Source organism: Lampris incognitus, chromosome 5 (genome assembly GCF_029633865.1).
Source record: "Lampris incognitus isolate fLamInc1 chromosome 5, fLamInc1.hap2, whole genome shotgun sequence".
Lineage (NCBI taxonomy): Eukaryota > Metazoa > Chordata > Actinopteri > Lampriformes > Lampridae > Lampris > Lampris incognitus.
Window position 1 is genome coordinate 55171373 of NC_079215.1, and position 22488 is coordinate 55193860.

General features: G+C 44.8%; 1 protein-coding gene across 1 annotated transcript in view; it reads left to right on the forward strand.

The window, feature by feature from the left end:
* Positions 1-22488, forward strand: part of zmp:0000001082 (integrin alpha-D) — a 76276-nt gene that overhangs the window by 9546 nt on the left and 44242 nt on the right. Inside the window, exons 6-10 of the mRNA XM_056280241.1 lie at positions 17472-17602; positions 17703-17845; positions 18783-18933; positions 20678-20813; positions 20938-21011. Of these exons, the coding sequence (XP_056136216.1) occupies positions 17472-17602; positions 17703-17845; positions 18783-18933; positions 20678-20813; positions 20938-21011 (635 nt within the window). The remainder of the gene's footprint in view (positions 1-17471; positions 17603-17702; positions 17846-18782; positions 18934-20677; positions 20814-20937; positions 21012-22488) is intronic.

Consider the following 22488-nt stretch of genomic DNA (forward strand, 5'->3'; position numbering starts at 1 on the left):
ACGGGAGGGGGGCAGGGGACCCACCAGGTCAACATTGACGTGGTCAAACCGCCTCTCTGGAACCAAAAAACGGCGCCAAAGGGGCCTTGGTATGGCGGTGCACCTTGGCGCGTTGGCACGCCACACACGAGTCGGCCCAGGCTCTAACATCCTTACGGAGCCCAGGCCAAACAAACTTGACGCTCACCAGCTTGGTCGAGGCCTTCACTCCCGGGTGGGAAAGGCCGTGGACGGTGTCGAAAACTCGGCGCCGCCAGGAAGTAGGCACCAGGGGGCGCGGTTGACCGGTGGAGATGTCACAGAGGAGGGTGGTGTTGGCCGCGTCGAAAGTCACGTCCTCCAGCCATAGCGCCGTAGGGGTCGACCGGTAGTCTTGAACAGTCGCGTCCTTGGCTTGGTCCGCTGCCATAGCGGCGTAGTCGAGTCCCAAGTGAACGGCGTTAACAACCGCCCGTGAAAGGCAGTCGGCGACGAAGTTATCCTTGCCCGACATGTGTTGTATGTCCGTGGTAAACTCGGAAACCGCCGCGAGATGGCGCTGCTGACGCCCAGACCACGGTTCTGAGGTTTTGGCCATACAGAACGTCAGCGGTTTGTGGTCCACGAAAGCGGTGAACTGTCGGCCCTCCAATAGGAACCTAAAGTGTCTGGTTGCGAGGAAGAGACCCAGTAGCTCCCTATCAAAGGTGCTGTATTTGCGCTCGCTCTCACGGAGTTGTTTACTGAAGAACGCCAACGGCCCCCCCCACCCACTGCTCACACACGGCCCCCACGGCGTAGTCGGAGGCATCCGTTGTAAGGGCTATGGGGGCGGCAGGCGACGGGTGAGCTAGCAGCGCAGCGTTGGCCAGCGCGGTCTTGGCGGCCACAAAAGCCTCGTCCATCCCCGAAGACCAGTCCAGCTCGTCCTTAGACTTCTTACCCCGCAGGGCCTCATACAGGGGACGCATGATGTGGGCGGCACGGGACAGGAAACGGTTATAAAAGTTCACCATGCCCAGGAATTCCTGCAGCGACTGTACAGTGCGAGGGCGGGGGAACACGGTGACAGCCTCAACCCTGGCAGGGAGGGGAACGGCCCCCTGTGGAGTGATGTGGTGCCCGAGGGAGGTGATGGACGACTCCCCGAACTGACACTTAGCTGGGTTGATGATGAGGCCGTGTTCGCTGAGCCTGTCGAACAGCTGTGTGAGGTGCGTCATGTGTTCCTCCGCCGACGCGCTGGCCACGAGGATGTCGTCTAAGTACACAAACAAAAATGGCATGTCGCGGAGCACAGAATCCATAAGGCGCTGAAACGTCTGCGCCGCCCCTTTAAGGCCGAAAGGCATACGTAAAAACTCAAAGAGCCCAAAGGGTGTGATGACAGCCGTTTTTGGGACATCCAGTGGGTGGACTGGCACTTGGTGATACCCCCGCACTAAGTCGATTTTGGAATAGATGGCAGCGCCCGCCAGGTGGGTAGAGAAATCTTGTATGTGCGGTGTGGGGTACCCGTCGGGGGTCGTGGCATTGTTTAGGCGACGGTAGTCCCCGCACGGGCGCCAACCCCCGTCGGCCTTAGTAACCATGTGAAGAGGGGAAGCCCACGGGCTGTCAGAACGGCGGACAATGCCGAGGCGCTCCATAGTCGAAAACTCCTCCCTGGCTATTGCGAATTTGGCCGAGTCGAGGCGTCGGGCCCGGGCGTAAACTGGGGGGCCCACTGTGGTGATATGATGTTCCACGCCGTGCTTGGCCACCGCCGAGGAGAAGGTGGGTGTGGTGAGCTCGGGGAAATTGGCGAGCAGGCGTTGGTATGGATCCCCGGTGGAGAGTGTGTTAGCGAGGCACAGCGCTCCAGCGCCCCCAAGCGTGCAGGGGTATGACGCAAAAGAGACGGCATCAATCACGCGACAGTTTTTAACATCCACCAGCAGGTTGAAAGCACAGAGGAAATCCGCACCTAGGAGCGGGGTGGATACAGCAGCCATCACAAAGTCCCAGCCGAAACGTCGGCCGCCAAAACACACGTCCACATGTCTGATACCGTACGTCCGAATGGACGTGCCGTTGGCGGCGTCCATCTGGGGGCCGTGACTGTCGGTCATCGTGTCCACAGCTTGTGCTGGTCGTATGCTGCGTTGAGCGCCAGTCAACCAGCAGCCGCCGGCCCGACAAGGAGTCTCTGATGAACAACAGCTTGCAGTCACGGCCGGCGCCCATAGCCGTTAACGAGCGCCGGCCTTGGCGTTTCCCTGAACCCTGTAACTGCAGGGTTTGCGACACCGTTTTGCTTTTTGCCCCAAACTTGGCATGGTAATAACAGAGCCCGTCCTCAGGTTGGCGGCGGGCTGTCGCCGCAGCCGCGGTGTCCATATAGTCGTACACAGGTGGTGGTGGGGCGGTCTGGTGGGGTAGCAGGGCATGCACAAACTGTTGCCGGTTGGCCAGGAAAACCCTGTCTGCTTCAGCAGCCAGAGAACGGTAGTCCTTGGAGGCGGCGAGAGGAGAACTGGCCAGTGCTGTGCGTACAGGTGCGGGGAGCTGCCTCAGAAAAACGTGTGTGAAAAGAAAGGCCGGATCAGCCGATCCCAGCACAGACAGCATTTTTTTCCATTAACTCAGACGGTTTGCCGTCGCCGAGGCCATTCGGGGACAGTAAACGGTCTGCCTTCTCCAGCTCCGACAGTTCAAATAGTTTCAGGAGGAATGTCTTTATAGCATTGTACTTGCCAGCAGCTGGCGGAGCTTCCAACAGCGTCATTGCTCGCGCCGTTGTCGATGCGTCTAACGCCGCCACTACGTGGAAGTACTGCGTTGCATCCTGCGTCATCCCTCTCAGCTGGAACTGGGCTTCCACATGTTGAAACCACGGCCGTGGATTATGCCGCCAAAAGTCGGGTAGCTTCACGGTAGCGGCGTAAATGCTAGCGTTAGCAATAGCCGTGTTGTTAGCACCGGCGTCGTCGTTGTCAGACATACTCGTATTAGTAGTTCGATCACGTCGGGGTCACCAATGTGGAGTTAGAAAACAACGAGACACGAGACGAGACGTGAGAGTAGACGTAGTCGAGGTAGTTTACTAGCTCCAACTTTGCATGTCATACGTTCGACAACGACACTGAACTGTGCACCGGAAGCGGAAGTGCATTATCTGACCCCTCACCTCTTCCCTTAAAGGTACACTGTCCTCTTAGGTGAATGTCTCTAGTTATATAGATGTGGGTCACCACAACACACATATTTGGTTGAGAAACCGAGCGCATACACAAGAGAGAAGTTGAGGGCATACAAGTCACTGGATGCTTACAACTATGTTGTCTGTGGTCACGTGCAACATGTAAGATACCACTCTTGAGTTTTGTGTCTTGAAATCCGAAATTTTGCCAAGTCTTGTTTTGTGCACAACACAAAGATTCAGTTTACTGTCACAGAGGAGGGAATAAACCAGAGAAATATCCACATTTAAGAGGCTAAAAGCAGAGAATTTGCACAATTTTTCTTATAAATGACTCAGATCAAGGTGTTAACAAAATGTATATTTAATAACAGCTCTCAATTAATAGTTGCAGGAAAACAAAAACAATGTTACATGTTCTGACAATTCAGTGCAGTGCTGTTTGTGAAATGGCAACATGTGAATGATAGAATTCACTCGTTTTTTAAATTTTTTGGGAACAACACTTTTGCAGAGGTTTGTGAGAGAACCATACACTATCACAACATTATCGAGAATGTTAACATGCGACACTGGAATTACTGTTCGCAAAATCTTAAAGTTCTTCTATCGTCCAATTACTCGTTCCACATGTATCCTTACACGAGACAGTTGTCTCGATGAGTCCACCTCCTGTGCAGAGTTGTTTTTTTCCTTTTGTGAAATGAGGTATACGAAGGGCGGCACCATAAACTGCAAGTTCATCTTGGATTAGAAATCCCCTATCTGCCAGAATCTCATCGTTATGCCCCAAAAGTTCCAAAAACCCCGATTCCTTTGTTATCTGCTTGTCAGAAACCTGCCCACCCCAACCAGGGAACAGAAATGAAATTGCTCTAGCTCGAGTGATGCCAATCAAATATTTAATGGTGTCGTTTGTTTTTTTATAATTTGACCATGTCTGGGCCCTGGCAGTCAGATTACTGGGTCTAGCAATTAAAACCTCTGTGCAATCTATTATGCACCAGCAGCTTTTAAAGTTTCCCTTGAAGATTTTAGGCATGTTCTTTAGTATAACTCTCTAACTTGACCATTTAATGAGTGGCTTGAGGACTATGGCCATAGCAGGTATCCAGCCCCGACAAACATTTGATGAGGTGGTTTTTGATACCTTAAATCTATAGGCTAAATCAGTATTAGTTAGGCCAATAGATGATCCTGTAGAGAGAGGTTTTGGCTAATTCTTTCTACACTGTCTGTTATTTTTGCACACAGCCAGTCAAAGATAATGGAGGTAAGTCCTGTGAAAAAAAATCAGTTGTCCCATGTTGAACTTAATAGAGGCATAGGAAAATGTAGAGTTTTGCAGCTCCTCTTTAAGCTTCTCATTTTCAGCCCGTAGTTTTTCACACTCCTGCTGCAGGTTGACATAGTCATTCTGAAGCTGAGTGTACCTCAGGTTCAGATCATCATATTCTGTCCTTGGGACTGGGATGTCCTCTTCAGCTTTAACAGAAAAGCGAACAGTTAGGATATGCCGGCACAAGCTCACAGCAAATTGGTTGATTGCACAACAAAAATATGAGAGAAGGCAATGGAGAAGAGGTGTGTCTTGAGACGGGATTGGCATTTACTGGAATGCTATGGACATTGAAGCTTTCTGGCTCATAGCTGAGCGGACTATTTCATAACTCCCATTGCCAAGTCGTATCTACGGTTCGTTCTATTTACTGGAGTGGTGAGTATCGTTTCCACCGCAGTAGAACTTAATTGGGATGGCAATGATTGTTCCAGGTATTAGTCAAACCCGTCCCCAGGGAAACGGGGTTATGGCTTGTGAAAACCTTTAGATTTTAATCGCAAAACACATGAAAAAAATAAAGTGTCTTAAATTTCATTACTTTAGCACGTGCCTGTGGTATGAGTGGGATAGTGTCCGTCGAGGTGTCCAGAATTAGGAATTGATGGCCTCCTCCTCGTCCATTAATTCCTGATAATGGACACCTTGTCAGGCATTATCCTATACTTAATCTACTTATCAATAATGTTTAATGTGAATTAATCTGACTTTCAACAGAGGATAGTCAGTGATGTTTTCCTTTCACAAGCCATAACTCTGTTCCCTGTTTCACAACCCTGTTCCCTCTCCAAGTTCTCTCTCCGAGTTCAACATCAGTTTTATGAGACAGTACAAGCCTGTTTCATGCCATAAGCAACAGCTGAGGATTGCTTATGGCATGAAACAGGCTTGTACTGTCTCATCAAGAATTTACTTCACTCACTGGATTATTTTGTTGAGCATTTTCCCTACCATTGAGTGTTTCTTTTAACAAAGCTGTATATATATATATATATATATATATATATATATATATATATATACACTACCGTTCAAAAGTTTGGGATCACATTGAAATGTCCATATTTTTGAAGGAAAAGCACTGTACTGTTCAATGAAGATAACTTTAAACTAGTCTTAACTTTAAAGAAATACACTCTATACATTGCTAATGTGGTAAATGACTATTCTAGCTGCAAATGTCTGGTTTTTGGTGCAAGGTCTACATAGGTGTTAGAGGCCCATTTCAAGCAACTATCACTCCAGTGTTCTAATGGTACAATGTGTTTGCTCATTGGCTCAGAAGGCTAATTCATGATTAGAAAACCCTTGTGCAATCATGTTCACACATCTGAAAACAGTTTAGCTCGTTACAGAAGCTACAAAACTGACCTTCCTTTGAGCAGATTGAGTTTCTGGAGCATCACATTTGTGGGGTCAATTAAACGCTCAAAATGGCCAGAAAAAGAGAACTTTCATCTGAAACTCGACAGTCTATTCTTGTTCTTAGAAATGAAGGCTATTCCATGCGAGAAATTGCTAAGAAATTGAAGATTTCCTACACCGGTGTGTACTACTCCCTTCAGAGGACAGCACAAACAGGCTCTAACCAGAGTAGAAAAAGAAGTGGGAGGCCGCGTTGCACAACTGAGCAAGAAGATAAGTACATTAGAGTCTCTAGTTTGAGAAACAGACGCCTCACAGGTCCCCAACTGGCATCTTCATTAAATAGTACCCGCAAAACACCAGTGTCAACATCTACAGTGAAGAGGCGGCTGCGGGATTCTGGGCTTCAGGGCAGAGTGGCAAAGAAAAAGCCATATCTGAGACTGACCAATAAAAGAAAAAGATTAAGATGGGCAAAAGAACACAGACATTGGACAGAGGAAGACTGGAAAAAAGTGTTGTGGACGGATGAATCCAAGTTTGAGGTGTTTGGATCACAAAGAAGAACGTTTGTGAGACGCAGAACAAATGAAAAGATGCTGGAAGAATGCCTGACGCCATCTGTTAAGCATGGTGGAGGTAATGTGATGGTCTGGGGTTGCTTTGGTGCTGGTAAGGTGGGAGATTTGTACAGGGTAAAAGGGATTCTGAATAAGGAAGGCTATCACTCCATTTTGCAACGCCATGCCATACCCAGTGAACAGCGCTTGATTGGAGCCAATTTCATCCTACAACAGGACAATGACCCTAAACACACCTCCAAATTGTGCAAGAACTATTTAGAGCAGAAGCAGGCAGCTGGTATTCTATCGGTAATGGAGTGGCCAGCGCAGTCACCAGATCTGAACCCCATTGAGCTGTTGTGGGAGCAGCTTGACCGTATGGTACGCAAGAAGTGCCCATCCAACCAATCCAACTTGTGGGAGCTGCTTCTGGAAGCGTGGGGTGCAATTTCTCCAGATTACCTCAACAAATTAACAGCTAGAATGCCAAAGGTCTGCAATGCTGTAATTGCTGCAAATGGAGGATTCTTTGACGAAAGCAAAGTTTGATGTAAAAAAAATCTTATTTCAAATACAAATCATTATTTCTAACCTTGTCAATGTCTTGACTCTATTTTCTATTCATTTCACAACATATGGTGGTGAATAAGTGTGACTTTTCATGGAAAACACAAAATTGTTTGGGTGATCCCAAACTTTTGAACGGTAGTGTATATATATATAGTTTTCCCCCCCCCTGAAACCGTAAATGGTGTTGATAGAAGTGCTCAACTAATGAGGAGCGGAATATCAATACAGATGCGGGAAAAAAAAACTTTTAATACATAACAGTACAAGCCTATTTTGTGTGACGCACACTCATCAGCTGCTAATGCGCACTCATCAGCTATACAGTATATATGTATATATATATATGGCCACAATTCTTACAACCCAAACAAAGCCCTTTTTCACAAATCACAAATAGAATTAAAGGCCTTCAAACTAGAGATGCACCGAAATGAAAATTCTTGGCCGAAACCGAAAACCAAAAATGAGGAAACCAAGGCCGAAATCCAAAAACCGAAACACCGAAAGAAAGGATTATGTCAATTATTAGAACCACTGCATTTATGGCTATGACTGTGTACTAACCTCACTAAAATCAAGGCATTGCAATTCAAAGAATAAATCAAGTACAAAAGTATGAAAATATTTATTTAGCACTAACATTACAACAATGCACAATATAAATTAAAATTCAAAACAAAAGTTTAACTTGACCCCACTCATGTATACATTAAATAATAATGTACAGGCCTATAACTGACTGGCCTGCTGAAAGATTGTAAAATTAAATATGTTCTCTCATAAAATCACAAAGTGCATTTAAGTCAAGTGCCTTTTAAATTTTTCTCTGTAGGACTACTACAACAAAGTGCGTTCAGAACAAGTGCAGCTGCTGAAAGATATAACAATAGTTTCTCTGCAGGCCTACAACATAACAGTGTATCAAAACAAAGATTGCCATAGCCTGTAGGCATTTAACAACAACAAATGCACCAAGAATTGTGGATGTGCAAAGTGGAAAACAAGTATTTTAACAATAGACACACGCCCATTCTACTTCTTGAGGTAAAGTGGCAGGTTTTTCTTGATGAAGAGTAGCTTCTCTGCTTTATCACAGTGAAGTCTGTTCCTCTTCTCATCGAGAACATGAGCTGCAGCACTGAACAGCCTCTCGCTGTCAGTGCTTGTGCACGGAGCAGACACGTACTTGCGTGCCATCTTTGCCAGGTCAGGAAAGCAGCCATGATTATTTCTCCAGTAGGCAAGAGGGTTATCACTTCTGGAGATGGGGACTTCAGACAGATAACCATCCAACTGTTGAGCGGTTGAGCTTGTTGTCTGCCTGATATTTGAGAAAGCTAAAGGGCCAGTGCATAAACATTTTTATCAAATAAAATAAAAACTGTCTAGCAGAAAAATAAAATCATCTGATAGTCACATATAGTAAGTCAGAACAGAATAGCCTACCTATTATTTGCACTCTCTTGTGCGGTCGTGAAACTGATAGCTGTAATATCTGATGCTATAAGCTCACGGACATGAGTTGCAACAACATTAAACAGCTCAGGTAAACACACGTCTGAGAAATGCCGTCTGCTTGGCACGGCGTAACGGGGCTCAATGTGATCAATCAGCCTACGAAATCCCACATCTTCTACGACAGAGAACGGCTGATCATCTAAGGAAATAAACTCCATAATTTTTTGTGTTATGCCCTTTGCCTTAGCACCATCACTGGAAAACTTTCTTGCCTTTTCAGATAAGTCCGCTACAGACGGAGTGGGCATGCTCGGATTGACTTTTCTTTTCTGCGCCGCATTCTGCTACAGTCCTTGGTAACCATGCGACTGTCCCCTTCCTTGAAAGTGATTGTCGCCCCTCCATTTGTTGCTCTTGCCACCGAAAAGATGTCATGTGGGTATGAAGGCATGTACAGTGTATCCTGTAGCTGTGCTCTGTGCTGTCGTCCGGTGCTGTCTAGCAGACATAATCATCGTCGTTCCTCTTCGTTGTGCTATTCCACTGCATTTGGTCCCATCGGCTAACTCCACTGAATGGGTATCAGGCTGGAATGAGTTGTCGAAGCTTTTAAACTTTCCGATGTCGTTCACGATGTGGGCTGTTGCTCCTGCATCCACCACGATGCCTTTCATCTTCACGTTGTCTGGTGGTCTCTCGTTCTTTGTGTGCTTGGCCTTGAAGAGATGGTCTTGGTCGCTATTTTTGTTCCTCTGCGACTTTTCTGACACCATCTTGTTCCCTCGTTTTCTTGCACAGGGATTCTTGGTGTGTATTATTTTTGCAGTAACTGCACCACACTTTTCGAAAACATTTTCTTGCCTTGTGCCCTTTTAATCCACACTTGTAACACGTCACGTTGGCACCTTCATCTTTTCCGTTGCTAGCGTGCGTCTTGGGGCCTCGGCCTTGCCTTGCACGTCTTCATCACATTATCCGTAGATCTTGCCGTGTCCATTTTCTCAGCCTCTTCATAGAGCCGTAGTCTTCCTTTACAGTCTGCGAACGTAACGTTATCTTCGTTTTGTGTTATGTGGACGGCTAGCGGCTTAGAAGAGTCTGGTAGCCCGCCTAGTATCATGGCTATGATCAGTCCATCACTCATGGTCTTGCCTGCATCTCTCAGAGCCGTAATGAGGTTCTCCGCCCTTATTATGTAGTCGGTAACACTCTCGTTGTCCGCCATGCATAGCTTGGTCAACGACGTGTATAAATGTATTATCCGCGGCTTGCTTTTACAGGAATAATGTTCTTTCAGTATTCTCAGAGCCTTCCCGCCATCATCAGCGGCTTCACGTCTTATCAGCGATAGGCTTTTATCATCCATAGCTCAGCATAGCAATCAGCATTCCTCCTCCTCTCGTCAGCTAACTGTTCTTCGCTAGCGCCTGTGGGCTCATGTAAAATAGTCTCCTTTAGCTTCAGGGTATGTCAGCAGCCTAGGAATCCTGTTTCCCAAAAGTTCATACTTATCTCCGGATCCGTCCAACAAAAGCTGTGGCGCCAAGACTCCTGTCGCTCCGCTCGCCATTTTGCTAACGCGCTAATTTTACCGTGGCCTACTAGCTTGCTATACTTTTTCTTTGCTAAGCTAGCTTGTTGGCTAACGCATAATACGTCGCGTAAAACTTCTTTCGAGAATATAAACACAGATTAAGAAACTCTGTGATATAAACGCTCACTTATCGCCAAGCAAAGTTTGACTCGGTTTTCTCTTTAGCCTTTAATGTTGCGCCATATTTGTTTAGGCAAATACGGCAGGCCTCAGCTCTCCACTACCCACTCTTACGACACACAACTGTCGCACACTTAGAGCGTGGCGACGTCACATCTGAATGTACCGTAATACATTGAGTAAGGGCGCCATCAAATAACAACACTTAACAAAACGCTTAAAGTGATACTGACATCAAAATCTGAAAATTCCTACTGACAGGATGTTCCGAGTTGGAATGTGACCACGGGGAAATTCGGTGGCCAAAACAGCGCGTCTGCGACCACTAAAGACAGATCTGTGATTGACTGTAGATGGGGTCCAATGACAAATTGTGCCGGTGGATACGTAGACGCCAGTTAATTTGCATATGGGGCGTATCCGTAGCGAGATGCTAGAAAACCACCGAGAAGCCTTTCTTTTGCTTTATTATCGATCTTGCTACGACGTATTGCTATCTATCTATCTATCCATATATCAACCTGTCTGTTCATCATCATCTCTCTCTCTCTCTTTTTTCTTGTCTGTTCATCTATCTATCTATCTATCTATCTATCTATCTATCTATCTATCTATCTATCTATCTATCTATCTATCTATCTATCTATCTGTCTGTCTGTCTGTCTGTCTGTCTGTCTGTCTGTCTGTCTATCTGTCTGTCTGCTTATCTATCTATCTATCTATCTATCTATCTATCTATCTATCTATCTATCTATCTATCTATCTATCAACCTGTCTGTTCATCATCATCATCTCTCTCTCTCTTTTTTCCTGTCTGTTCATCTATCTATCTATCTATCTATCTATCTATCTATCTATCTATCTATCTATCTATCTATCTATCTATCTATCTATCTATCTATCTATCTATCTATCTATCTATCTATCTATCTATCTATCTGTCTGTCTGTCTGTCTGTCTGTCTGTCTATCTATCTATCTATCTATCTACCTGTCTGTTCATCATCATCTCTCTCTCTCTCTCTCTCTCTCTCTCTCTCTCTCTCTCTCTCTCTCTCTCTCTCTCTCTCTCTCTCTCTCTCTCTCTCTATTTTCCTGTCTGTTCATCTATCTATCTATCTATCTATCTATCTATCTATCTATCTATCTATCTATCTATCTATCTATCTATCTATCTATCTATCTACCTGTCTGTTCATCATCATCTCTCTCTCTCTCTCTATCTATTTTCCTGTCTGTTCATCTATCTATCTATCTATCTATCTATCTATCTATCTATCTATCTATCTATCTATCTATCTATCTATCTATCTATCTATCTATCTATCTATCTATCTATCTATCTATCTATCTATCTATCTATCTATCTATCTCTATCTACCAAACAGTTATTTGTATCACCGAATCCCCCTCTTCTAAACCAATCCTCGCAGAGGATCTCCCTCTCCGACATTTTTTGTAAATAACACGTGACGAACGGTACCAAGCCCCGCCCACCCAGGAAGACAGTAGCCAATAGCTTTGAATTCCTAAAACCACACCCATTTTCGGTAACGATTCAAACTCCCAATGTTAAAAAAAATTGTGTTCAGAAAGGGCACGTCAGTCTCTCTTTAAGAGAGCACGGCATCGATTTGAAAGAGTTTACAGTGCTCGGCGTCCTGCTAGTGTGTCAGACTCAGCGCAAGCGTGTCGCGAGCGCCTCCAGCAGAGCCAGGGAAGACAGCAAGCCGCGAGACACCGCTGTCTTCGGCAATAAATGGAAGTAGGACCAAGGAGGAAACTGAGGGGTGCCACGGAGCGGTACTGGCTTTTGTGGTGAAAAGGCTACACCCGTTCTCCGTTTTCGAATCCCCTTCATTTAGGTAGGAAAGGTTTAAAAAAAAAAAGTCGAAAAAAAGTTTGATGATGGAAGGTTACTTGTGCAGTAACAGTGTAAACTACGAATAAGACACGTTAGCCCCTAGCTAACGGGTCCGACCCTTTAGCCGAGCGGTTAGTGATGTCGCCTTGTGGCGCAGTACACCTCGTATCGAATCCCGCACCGGGCAAGAAAATAACCGCTTACATTAGTGGCAGCGGTGGGATCCGGAAGTGCGCAGATCCTCAGAAGTCTCTTCGGAGCGCGGGAATAACAAAGCGCGAGGGCGCGCTTCCGGGGAGGGTGACAACTGTAAACTACTAATAAGACACGTTAGCCCCTAGCTAACAGGTCCGACCCTTTAGCCGAGCGGTTAATGATGTCACCTTGTGGTGCAGTACACCCCGTATCGAATCCCACACCGGGCAAGAAAATAACCTGTTATAACAGTTACTGTCATGTTGAATTTTATTTGCAGGGAGATGACCAGGGCCCTAAATTCCCAACACACTCCTCAGAGATAGTCTGAGCAATCAACTGATTTCTGCACGGTACAGGGTGGAAAGGTCTAAATATCTGAGCTCAGTGACGTTAGCAAAGTTGTCTTAACCAGTGACAGCTGGACAAGCATTTCCCAAGATCACTATCTTACAGTGACAGCACGCTATTTGACTGAGGGAAAGATGAGACAAAAAGTACTCAGAACAATCAGAATCAGAATACTTCATTCATCCCCGAGAGGAAATTGGGTAAGGCAAGTGGAAAAAGCCAGGCTATACATCACAAACAGGACCAGTGGTGGATGAAGAAATTAGCGACATCTTGCAAGAATTTGGCATATTGCATGAAATAGTGGCTGTCACTGTTGACAATACCACAAACATGGATGTGGCAATAACAAGGGAGCAATTCATAAAGCTCGGCTGTTTTGCCCACACACTAAATCTTGCTGGACAAAGCGTCTACTCTCTGGCATCAGTGGAAAAATGGACCGCCAAGATCAGGGATGTTGTTGTCTGGATGAAGCGGACATCCATGGCAAAGCCTGTGCTCCGGGAGAAGCAACAAGTCCTAAGTAAGTATCCCTCAGTTCACTTCATTTGACCGTTTTACATGACAGCTCATTTAAACTGAACTATTATGTACATTTTACAGGGGGAAAAAAAATTGTTAACACAATGCAAGTAACACAACATACATCTCATGTCTTACTATGTAACTAACCACACCAAATAAAAACTGGATCTCATATTGATAACTTTATGGTCTGTCACAAAGCAACAGCAATTCATTTAATTAATTTTAATTAATTTAAAACACATTTAAACACACACAGAAAAACTGGATCTTATATTGATAAGATAATTATTCTCTTGTCACAAAGCACCAAAATTTATTTTAATTTATTTAAAACACATTTACTGTGATGGCCTGCCGGCCTGTCCAGGGTGTCTCCCCGCCTGCCGCCCAATGACTGCTGGGATAGGCTCCAGCATCCCCGCGACCCTGACTGGGATAAGCGGCTTGGATAACAGATGGATGGACATATATGTTGATGTTACTCTTGCAGAAAACAGATACACTCTGCCTCTCTCTTCCTTCCTCCCTGCCTAGAAATGACACCTGTGAAAGACCAAGTGAGAGGAAAGGAAAGACCATGAGCACTGCCCCCAGGAAGAACAGGAACGAGAAAGCCGGAGAGCAGGATAAGCGGTTTGGATAATGGATGGATGGATGGATGAAATACATTTAAATACACACACACACACACACACACAGAATAGGAAAATAACTGTTAAAATTAAAATAAAAAGAGCTAATTTCCTATGCATTATCAATTTTAAGTCCACGTGTGATTTTCTTTGTTGCATAGCTCTGCCTCAACCCTCCCGAATCCTGGATGTTCGAACTCATTGGAATTCCCTCTACATGATGCTGGAACGATTCCTTGAGCAGTATCCTGCAATCCCAGCAGCCAGCTTAGACCAGCGTCTGAGAAAGCCCATGGAGAGGGACCGACTTGCTCGACTCATGGATGAAGATTTCCGAAAGGCAGAGGAGTTCATCCAGCTGATGAGAGTGTTATTCACATCCACACTCTGTGTGTCATCCGAAAAGAGCCCCACATGCAGCCAGGTCCTTCCAATTCTTCAGAGGCTGGAGAGGCACTTCAAGAGAGAGACACAGTGTTTATGTCCAGCTTGAAGCAGGCTGTCTGGCAAAACCTCTCCAAGCGGTACCAGGGTGATGACATCAGACACTTCCTTGAAGAGGCCACTGCACTAGACCCATGTTTCAAGCACAAAGTGGAGGACAGCACTGTCTGGGACCAGGAAAGCTGACTGAGTCCGAGCAGCCAACAGCATGCCCACGGAGAAGATGGTGTGACAGTGCAGTCAGAAGAGAAAAGACAACAAAGAGAAATTGAGGAGAGTGAGGAAGCGGAGGAGCAGCCACCTCCCTGCAAGAGGGCTATAATGTCTCTGCTGGAGGAGTTTTCTGCTGCTGAAGAGGACCTGAAGATGAAAATATCATTATCAAACAGCACCACGTCCATCCAGCACCAGACTGACAGAGAGCTGCAGATGTACCAAGAGATGCCTCCAACAGTGAAATCTGATCACGCTGCTGCCTGGTGGTGGAACAACAAGTGTGGCCTTCTCGTGCAGGCCTCTTCAACACCAAGTGAGAGGGTTTTCTCCACTGCTGGAGACACTAGTTGTCTAGAAAGATCCCGCATACTACCTGAAAAGGCTGATATGCTGATCTTTCTGAAGAAAAACTGTTGAGTTATTTGTTGCATAGTCATATGCATACAGCTTACAAGCAACAAGAAGCTCCAAATGTTATTATCCACAAATGGTTCAACCATTACCGATTTCCACTGTGTTGTCAGGTGGAATATATGAGAGATTAGAGCATTATCAACTACTAATTATCTACAAATATGACTGTGTTTTTTGGACACCAGTATTTTCGTTGGATGAGGTGTTTATTTATATGTATTTACATTGTTTATGTTCAGTTAATGCTTAAAAAAATAAAGATTTTTTTGTTATCCAAACATTTGACCTCTTTTTTTGTTACCATATTGGAATCAAAACTTGGAAATCGATATAAGAACAGGAATCGTTGAGCAGAATTGGAATCGGAATCGATAAATCCTAACGATACCCAACCCTACTCATGACACGGTTGACCGCCACCCTGCAGGGCTTCCTTACGGACTGTCACATACCATCATATCGTTCCTTTGTACAGAACCCTTACTGTCAGATGCCTGGCGCTTCTTTAACCTAAATGAGAAAGACTACATGGTATAATGAGAATCACACTTTGAAGTCAAGAATTGATTTGCTTCTAACTTCATCAATATTGCAGTATGTCAAAAATATTTCTCCTCACTATGCACCTTTGTCAGATCACAAGCTAATTGCTCCCATGTAACTAATGGAACTAGGGGGTACTGGAAATTTAATGACATGCTCTTGAATGATAATGACTTCAATGTTCGCATTAAAAATTTAGGCAAAGAGATGCTTGATGACCATTGCAATTTTAATAGGAGTACTTGGGAATATTTTAAATTTAAGGTAAGATGCTTAGCAACAGAGAGGCTAGAATCTACTTTATAGGTAGCAGAGATGAACATGCTGCATGGGTCCTTGGGTGTGACTAGAAAAGACTGGAAGAGAAATGAAGAAGTGAGAGATCACAGGAATGGATGAGAAGTCAGGAGAGACAAGACTGAGATGGTTTGGACATATCCACAGAGGAGGCATAGACTATATAGGAAAGAAAGTATTGGACATAGGAAAAAAGGTATTGGGCACCTGGCAAAAGAAAAAGAGGAAAACCAAGGAAAAGATGGAGAGACCAGACAGAGCAGGACATGAGGAGGGTTGGACAGCAGGGGAGGGATACGTCAGGCAGGGCAAAAATCTGCTGTGGTGACCCGAGAAACAGAGAACAAGCTGAAAGAAGAAGAAGCTTAGCTCTTAAACGCAGTAGGAGTTGAAGAGCACTAGAAACCAGGATGAAGTGGAAATAGTGGCTAGACGAAATACCAATAGGAAAAAAAAATGCATGATCAGTGGATGAAGAATTGGAAATAGAAAAATATGAATCAGAGTTGGATCAAATGTTGATGGATCTTGCTAAGGGGGCCTTTGTCTGATCTAGGGCTAAATGGATTGAAGAGGATGAAAGAAGAAATATTAGGATTTTTTTTTTGCACTCAAGCAAAGGAACACTAAAAGAAACTCACTATCCTCTCTCACTGTTAATGACATCACAAGCACCAACCCAAAAGAAATATCAGATTTTGTATCCTCATTTTATGAAAACCCATATAAATCAAAATTCAACAGAGGAGTGCGAAAAATGTATGGAACGTATCCAGAGTTTTGTACCTACTATCAGTCATGAATTCAAATCTATATGTGATGCCGTTGCCTACCAACACGGGGATCGCCAGTTGGAATCTCCATGTTACCTCCAGCTTGGTCGGGCGTCCCTACAGACACAATTGACCTTTCGCAAAGTACCGCCCCAGAACGGTGCTTGTCCAATCCTACCTTAGCAACGGTCCGTCAAGCTTTCAAACACAACAAAATGCTGAAACGGTGTGCCTATGGGATCTGCAAATCGGATACTAGATATCTGAAAAGTTTGGAGGGGGTGTAATTTTCTTTCCCTTCCCGAAACCCAGAACGCAAGAAGCGCAATGTCGGCAATAGATGTGGCAGTATAGCAGACCCCATGGCCAGCTTAATCCATCCGAAATCAACAAAAATACCTGTCTGCTCCAAGCTAAGCTTGCTACTAGCTATTATTGATAGCTAATACAGCTAACGTATTATTACTGTTACTTTTACCCACACGATGCGCTGCTTTCTTCCTTCATGTTTTGGTGTTTTCCGGCTACTTCCTGGATAGTTCTGAAATGCTTGACGGGCATAGCAACAGTAACTAAGGGGGGCGGGACTTTGCGAAAGGTCAATTGGCCATGTCTGTGGGTATGTGGGTACGTGTCCTGGTCACTTCACTAGCGCCTTTTCTGGTCGGTCGGGGCGCCTGTTCGGGGGGGGGGGGACTGGGGGGAATAGCGTGATCCTCCCACGTGCTATGTCCCCCTGGTGAAACTCCTCACTGTCAGGTGAAAAGAAACGGCAGGCGACTCCACATGTATCAGAGGAGGCATGTGGTAGTCTGCAGCCCTCCCGGATCGGCAGAGGGGGTGGAGCAGCGACCGGGACGGCTCGGAAGAGTGGGGTAATTGGACAGGTACAATTGGGGAGGAAAAAGGGGAGAAATCCGGGAAAAATATTATTGTTGCAAAAAAAAAGATTCATTTGCTGCATTTTTTTGACACACAATGCTGTTGATGTGAAACACTGTTTTTTTTTTTTTTAACTCTGATCTCATTTTCTCTTTGTTTAGAATGTACAAAGAAAACAGTGGACCTTGTCTTTCTATTTGATGGATCAGCAAGTATGACCTCCGAGGAGTTTAACAAGAACAAAGTTTTCATAGTTGAGATGATGAAGAGCTTTCAAAACTCATCAATCAAGGTCATTATGCTATTGCAAAACGCATCAAGCTTTAGAAGACACTATGCACATTTTTTTCAATAGGTTCCAGTTCAGCCAAATCTCCTTTTTTTTTATCCAGTTTGCTGCCGTTCAGTTCTCCTCAGACACTCGAAAGGTTTTTGACTTCAATGACTACCAAGATGGAAGGGCTGAAAGCAACCTTGACAAAGAACCGCACATGGCGAAACTCACCAACACAAACTGGGCCCTGAAATATGTGTTGTGAGTAAAGGCAAACTAATGAACTGATATTTGTTTCTTATGGAACTACTACTACTTCTGCTTTTGGCTGCTCCTGTTAGGGGTTACCACAGCGGATCATCCGTTTCCATTTCTTCCTGTCTTCTGCATCTTCCTCTGTGACACCAGCCACCTGCATGTCCTTTCTCACCACATCCATAAACCTCCTCTTTGGCCTTCCTCTTTTCCTCTTCCCTGGCAGCGCCATATGCAGCATCCTTCTCCCTAATATACCCAGCATCTCTCCTCCACACATGTCCAAACCGCCTCAATCTTGCCTCTCTTGCTTTGTCTCCAAACTGTCCAACCTGAACTCGTTCCTAATCCTGTCCTTCTTCCGTCACTCCCATGAAAATCTTAGCATCTTCAACTCTGCCACCTCCAGCTCTGCCTCCCGTCAATGCCACCGTCTCCAAACCATATAATATAGCTGGTCTCACTAGTCCTGAGATATACGTTATTTGGAGTTGGACGGTTTGGAGACAAAGAAAGAGAGGCAAGACTGAGATGGCTTGGACATGTGTGGAGGAGAGATGCTGGGTTTATGAAGAGGTTTATGGATGTGGTGAGGGAGGACATGCAGGTGGCTGGTGTGACAGAGGAAGATACAGAGGTCAGGAAGAGATGGAGATGGACGATCTGCTGTGGCGACCCCTAACGGGAGCAGCCGAAAGTAGTAGTAGTAGTAGTAGTAGTAGTAGTAGTACATCAAGAACTGACCATTTCCTGGATTTATTTTTTAAAGAGCACAGCTATCACTGTTCTGAAATCTGCTGTTTAAAACCCTGAAGTTTTATGTCAGATATAAAGCTGACTTTCATCACTGTCTTCTTTGTCGGAGTAAAGTATGAATGATTGTATAAACATATTTTAATGATTCTGAGCATGATGTTACACTTGCTACTTGTACTTTTTTTAGAGAGAGTATTTTGGAAAACCCAGCTGCTGGCGCCTCTCCAGATGCAACTAAGGTTGTGGTTGTGATCACCGATGGGAACCCCAGTGACCCCGACGACAAAGAACTTATCCGGAAGTATGATAACAAAAACATCGTTCGACTGGTCATTGGGGTAAGTCCTGCTGAAAGGAGGTGTCTACACTTATTGCCTATTTTTAAAGATGATGACATAGTTGGTAAGTAAACCTGTAATGATGAAGTTAAATTCGCAAACAGATAACTTAAAACATGTATTTTCTTTCACTGGTCTAAACTCTAATTCATGAGATTTTGTGACAACAATAAGAACAGATTGAAAGTGTTCCTCTATTCTGAGAATAAAAACTGTTGCGTTCGGATAGCGAAGCGGTCTATTCCGTTGCCTGCCAACACGGGGATCGCCGGTTTGAATCCCCGTGTTACCTCCGGCTTGGTCGGGCGCCCCTACAGACACAATTGGCCGTGTCTGCGGGTGGGAAGCCGGATATAGGTATGTGTCCTGGTCGCTGCACTGGTGCCTCCTCTGGTCGGTCGGGGCGCCTGTTTGGGGGGGAGGGGAAACTGGGGGGAATAGTGTGATCCTCCCACGCGCTACATCCCCCTGGTGAAACTCCTCACTGTCAGGTGAAAAGAAGCGGCTGGCGACCCCACATGTTTCGGAGGAGGCGTGTGGTAGTCTGCAGCCATCCCCGGACCAGCGACCGGGATGGCTCAGAAAGTCGGGTAATTGGTTAAGTACAATTGGGGAGAAAAAGGGGAGAACCCCCCGCCCCAAAAAAAGTATAAAACTTGTTATCTAATATGCTAGCTTTTATTTTTAATAATGGAAAAGCAATCTATGAAGTACTTAAAAACAATTTAGACTAATAACTGAGGTAAAACAGGCTTCCATAGGCTCCTGCATCCCCGCGACCCTAAGAGCAGGATAACCGGTTCAGATAATGGATGGATCGAGTTATCTAGCTCTGATTTGATGTCTTCTGCGTTGACGTCTTCAACTCACCAGCAGATCGCTGTCTGCTGGTGAGTTGACGGCACACAAGCAACAGTGGCTGCTACGCCTTGTTTTGTGGTCCGAGTAAATTGGTGTCAACAGGTCTGTCTCTTTGACTCCTTCATCCCTCTATGTTATCCTACTGTAACACTGACTGATTGTCCAACAGAATCGCAACACCGTCATCACATTTCAAATGGATATGATCATGCAAAACCTTAGAGACTGCAGTTTTGACCAAGAAGATATTTAACACCTTGAATTAAATATACGACAATGGCAGCATATACACGATTTCCTGTAATAATTAAATTATTGCATCCTGTTTTACAGTCTAATTTCATCAAGTCATTGCATAATATACTGTAGCGAATTCGGGGGACAACCACAGGACCCGCCGCAGCCGGGACACGAACCCGTATTTCCTGCATCGCGGGCGACATCGCTAACCGCTCGGCTAAAGGGTCCGACCCGTTAGGGCTAACGTGTCTACTTATCCATGCATGTTACACAAAACACATTTTCAAGTTAAAAAATTGTGTTTTGATTACCTCTTGTCGCCAGAAGATGTCGATAACATGTAAATTTACAGATTGCAGGTTTAAAGCAGTAACTAGTAATAAGTACTGTTGCATTTGTTTATTTATCCAAAGGAGTTGAATCAGTTCAACTCCTTTGGATAACCATGACCTGGATGAATGAGAACATTCACAGGCATTTGTTTATCTATTTATTTTGTAGATGTAGTAGAAGCAGGAGTAGCAATAACTTGTTTGAAAGTGATTCAATGCTGTTCAAAAATATTTTTTTGTCTGTGGCTCTTGTTTTGGTTGATGTTAAATTCTGAGCGACCCTCCCATCTCAGGCAGCTTTCTTTTTGCAGGTCAAAAACACTGAAATGGAAAAACTTCGTTACATCGCTTCAGCGCCCAAAACTAATAACACCTTCCAAATCGAAGACTATCAAGGACTCCCGAAAATCCTGGAAAATTTTCAAAGAAAGATTTTTAACATTGAAGGTGGTAATATATATATATATTTGTACTCACTTCCCCTACACACTTATGTTGTCAAAACCTCTTCATATTACAGTATTTTCTTAGTGTGGCCCTGGAACACTAACAAGTGTAACTTTGCATTTAGGCTCCACAGCGGCACTGTCTGACAACTTGGGTGATGAACTGTCTCAGACTGGATTCAGTGCTATCTACCACAAGGTGAGCAAATACAGGTCAGACAGAAACACATGTTTAAAGATATGCAACTCACAAATATCTGGGGGGGGGAAATATCTTTTGAGCCCTTAACACAAACAAGGGGCTTCTGGCTAAGTGTAGCTGCAATATCTGCAAAAAATGCAGACCTCTGAAATCTCAGTTAGCTTTACGGTGGGCCTAGCACAGCGTACACATCTACATTATGGCTCAGCCCATATTGTAACCACCTTTACCTTTCCTGTACTATAATTGTTGCTCTACATTAGGGCTATCCCACATACCCTTTTTTTCCAAGCTTCAGATATTTGGTGCATTTTCAAAACAAATATCCAAATATTTTCTCTAAATTAATCAGACAGTAAAAAACAAATCAAGACTGAAGACTGGTGATGGACCATGAATACGGTCGTAGCTTTCAATTCTTCCTTTTGCACTTCTGTTTAAATTGTGCTTACGGGTCAGCTGATCGTTAGCAGGAAAGGCACTTAACTTACTTACCCTTCTTCATCTCTGATGAGACGTAAGGCTGCGATCAGCTTTCTCCATCACACCCGGTCACTGGCAGCATGTTGTGCCTCTCCCCATGTCAGTTTCTTCTCGGCCAGCTCTTCTGTCACTGCTCGGCACCAAGTGGTTTTAAGCCTTCCGGGTTTTCTTTTCCCAGGTGGGGTCCACCGCAAACTCCAGGGGTTCAGTCCTATTTCATCCTTAGCACATGGCCCGGCCATCTCAGATGTCAGTGTGTGATTTCCTTTGTGATGCTTCAGCTGTTTTATTGTGGTTGTGGTTGGATATTTTGCAGATGTTGCATATATACATCGGATGCATCCATTGTGAAGACTTCCACCTTCCTCATGTCCATTTTCACCACCTGCCAACTTCTTCTTCTTAGACTTCTTCATCTTAGTCTTCTTCTTCTTCTTATCATCATCATCATTATTATTATTATTCCTTATTATTGATCTTATTTGTCTTATTCTTATTCTATTCGTCTTCTTCTTTCTTCTTATTCTTATTGTCTTCTTCTTCTGTCTTCTTATTCGTGTACTTCTTCTTATCATCATCATCATCATCATCATCATCATCACTACTGCTGGCAGCCATACCAACATGTACCCTGGCTCTGCCAAATGACACAAGCTAAGCAGGTGTGGGCTTGGCTAGTACTTGGATGGGAGACACCCAAAGAAAATGCTGCCGGAAGTGGTGTTGTTGGGCCAGTAGGGGGCAGTCTTCCCTCTGGTCCTAATAAAATCAACAAATAAAATCTCAATGCCCCAGTGCAGTGACGGGGACACTGCTGTAGGAGTTGCCATCCTTCGGAGGAGACGTTAAACCGAGGTCTTGACTCACTGTGGTCGTTAAAGATCCCATGACAGTCATCACAAAGACTAGGGGGTTCCCCGGTATCCTGGTAAAATGTCCAGCCTGGCTCTCTCCATCTGGCCACCTAATCATCCCCCCATGTGATTGGCTC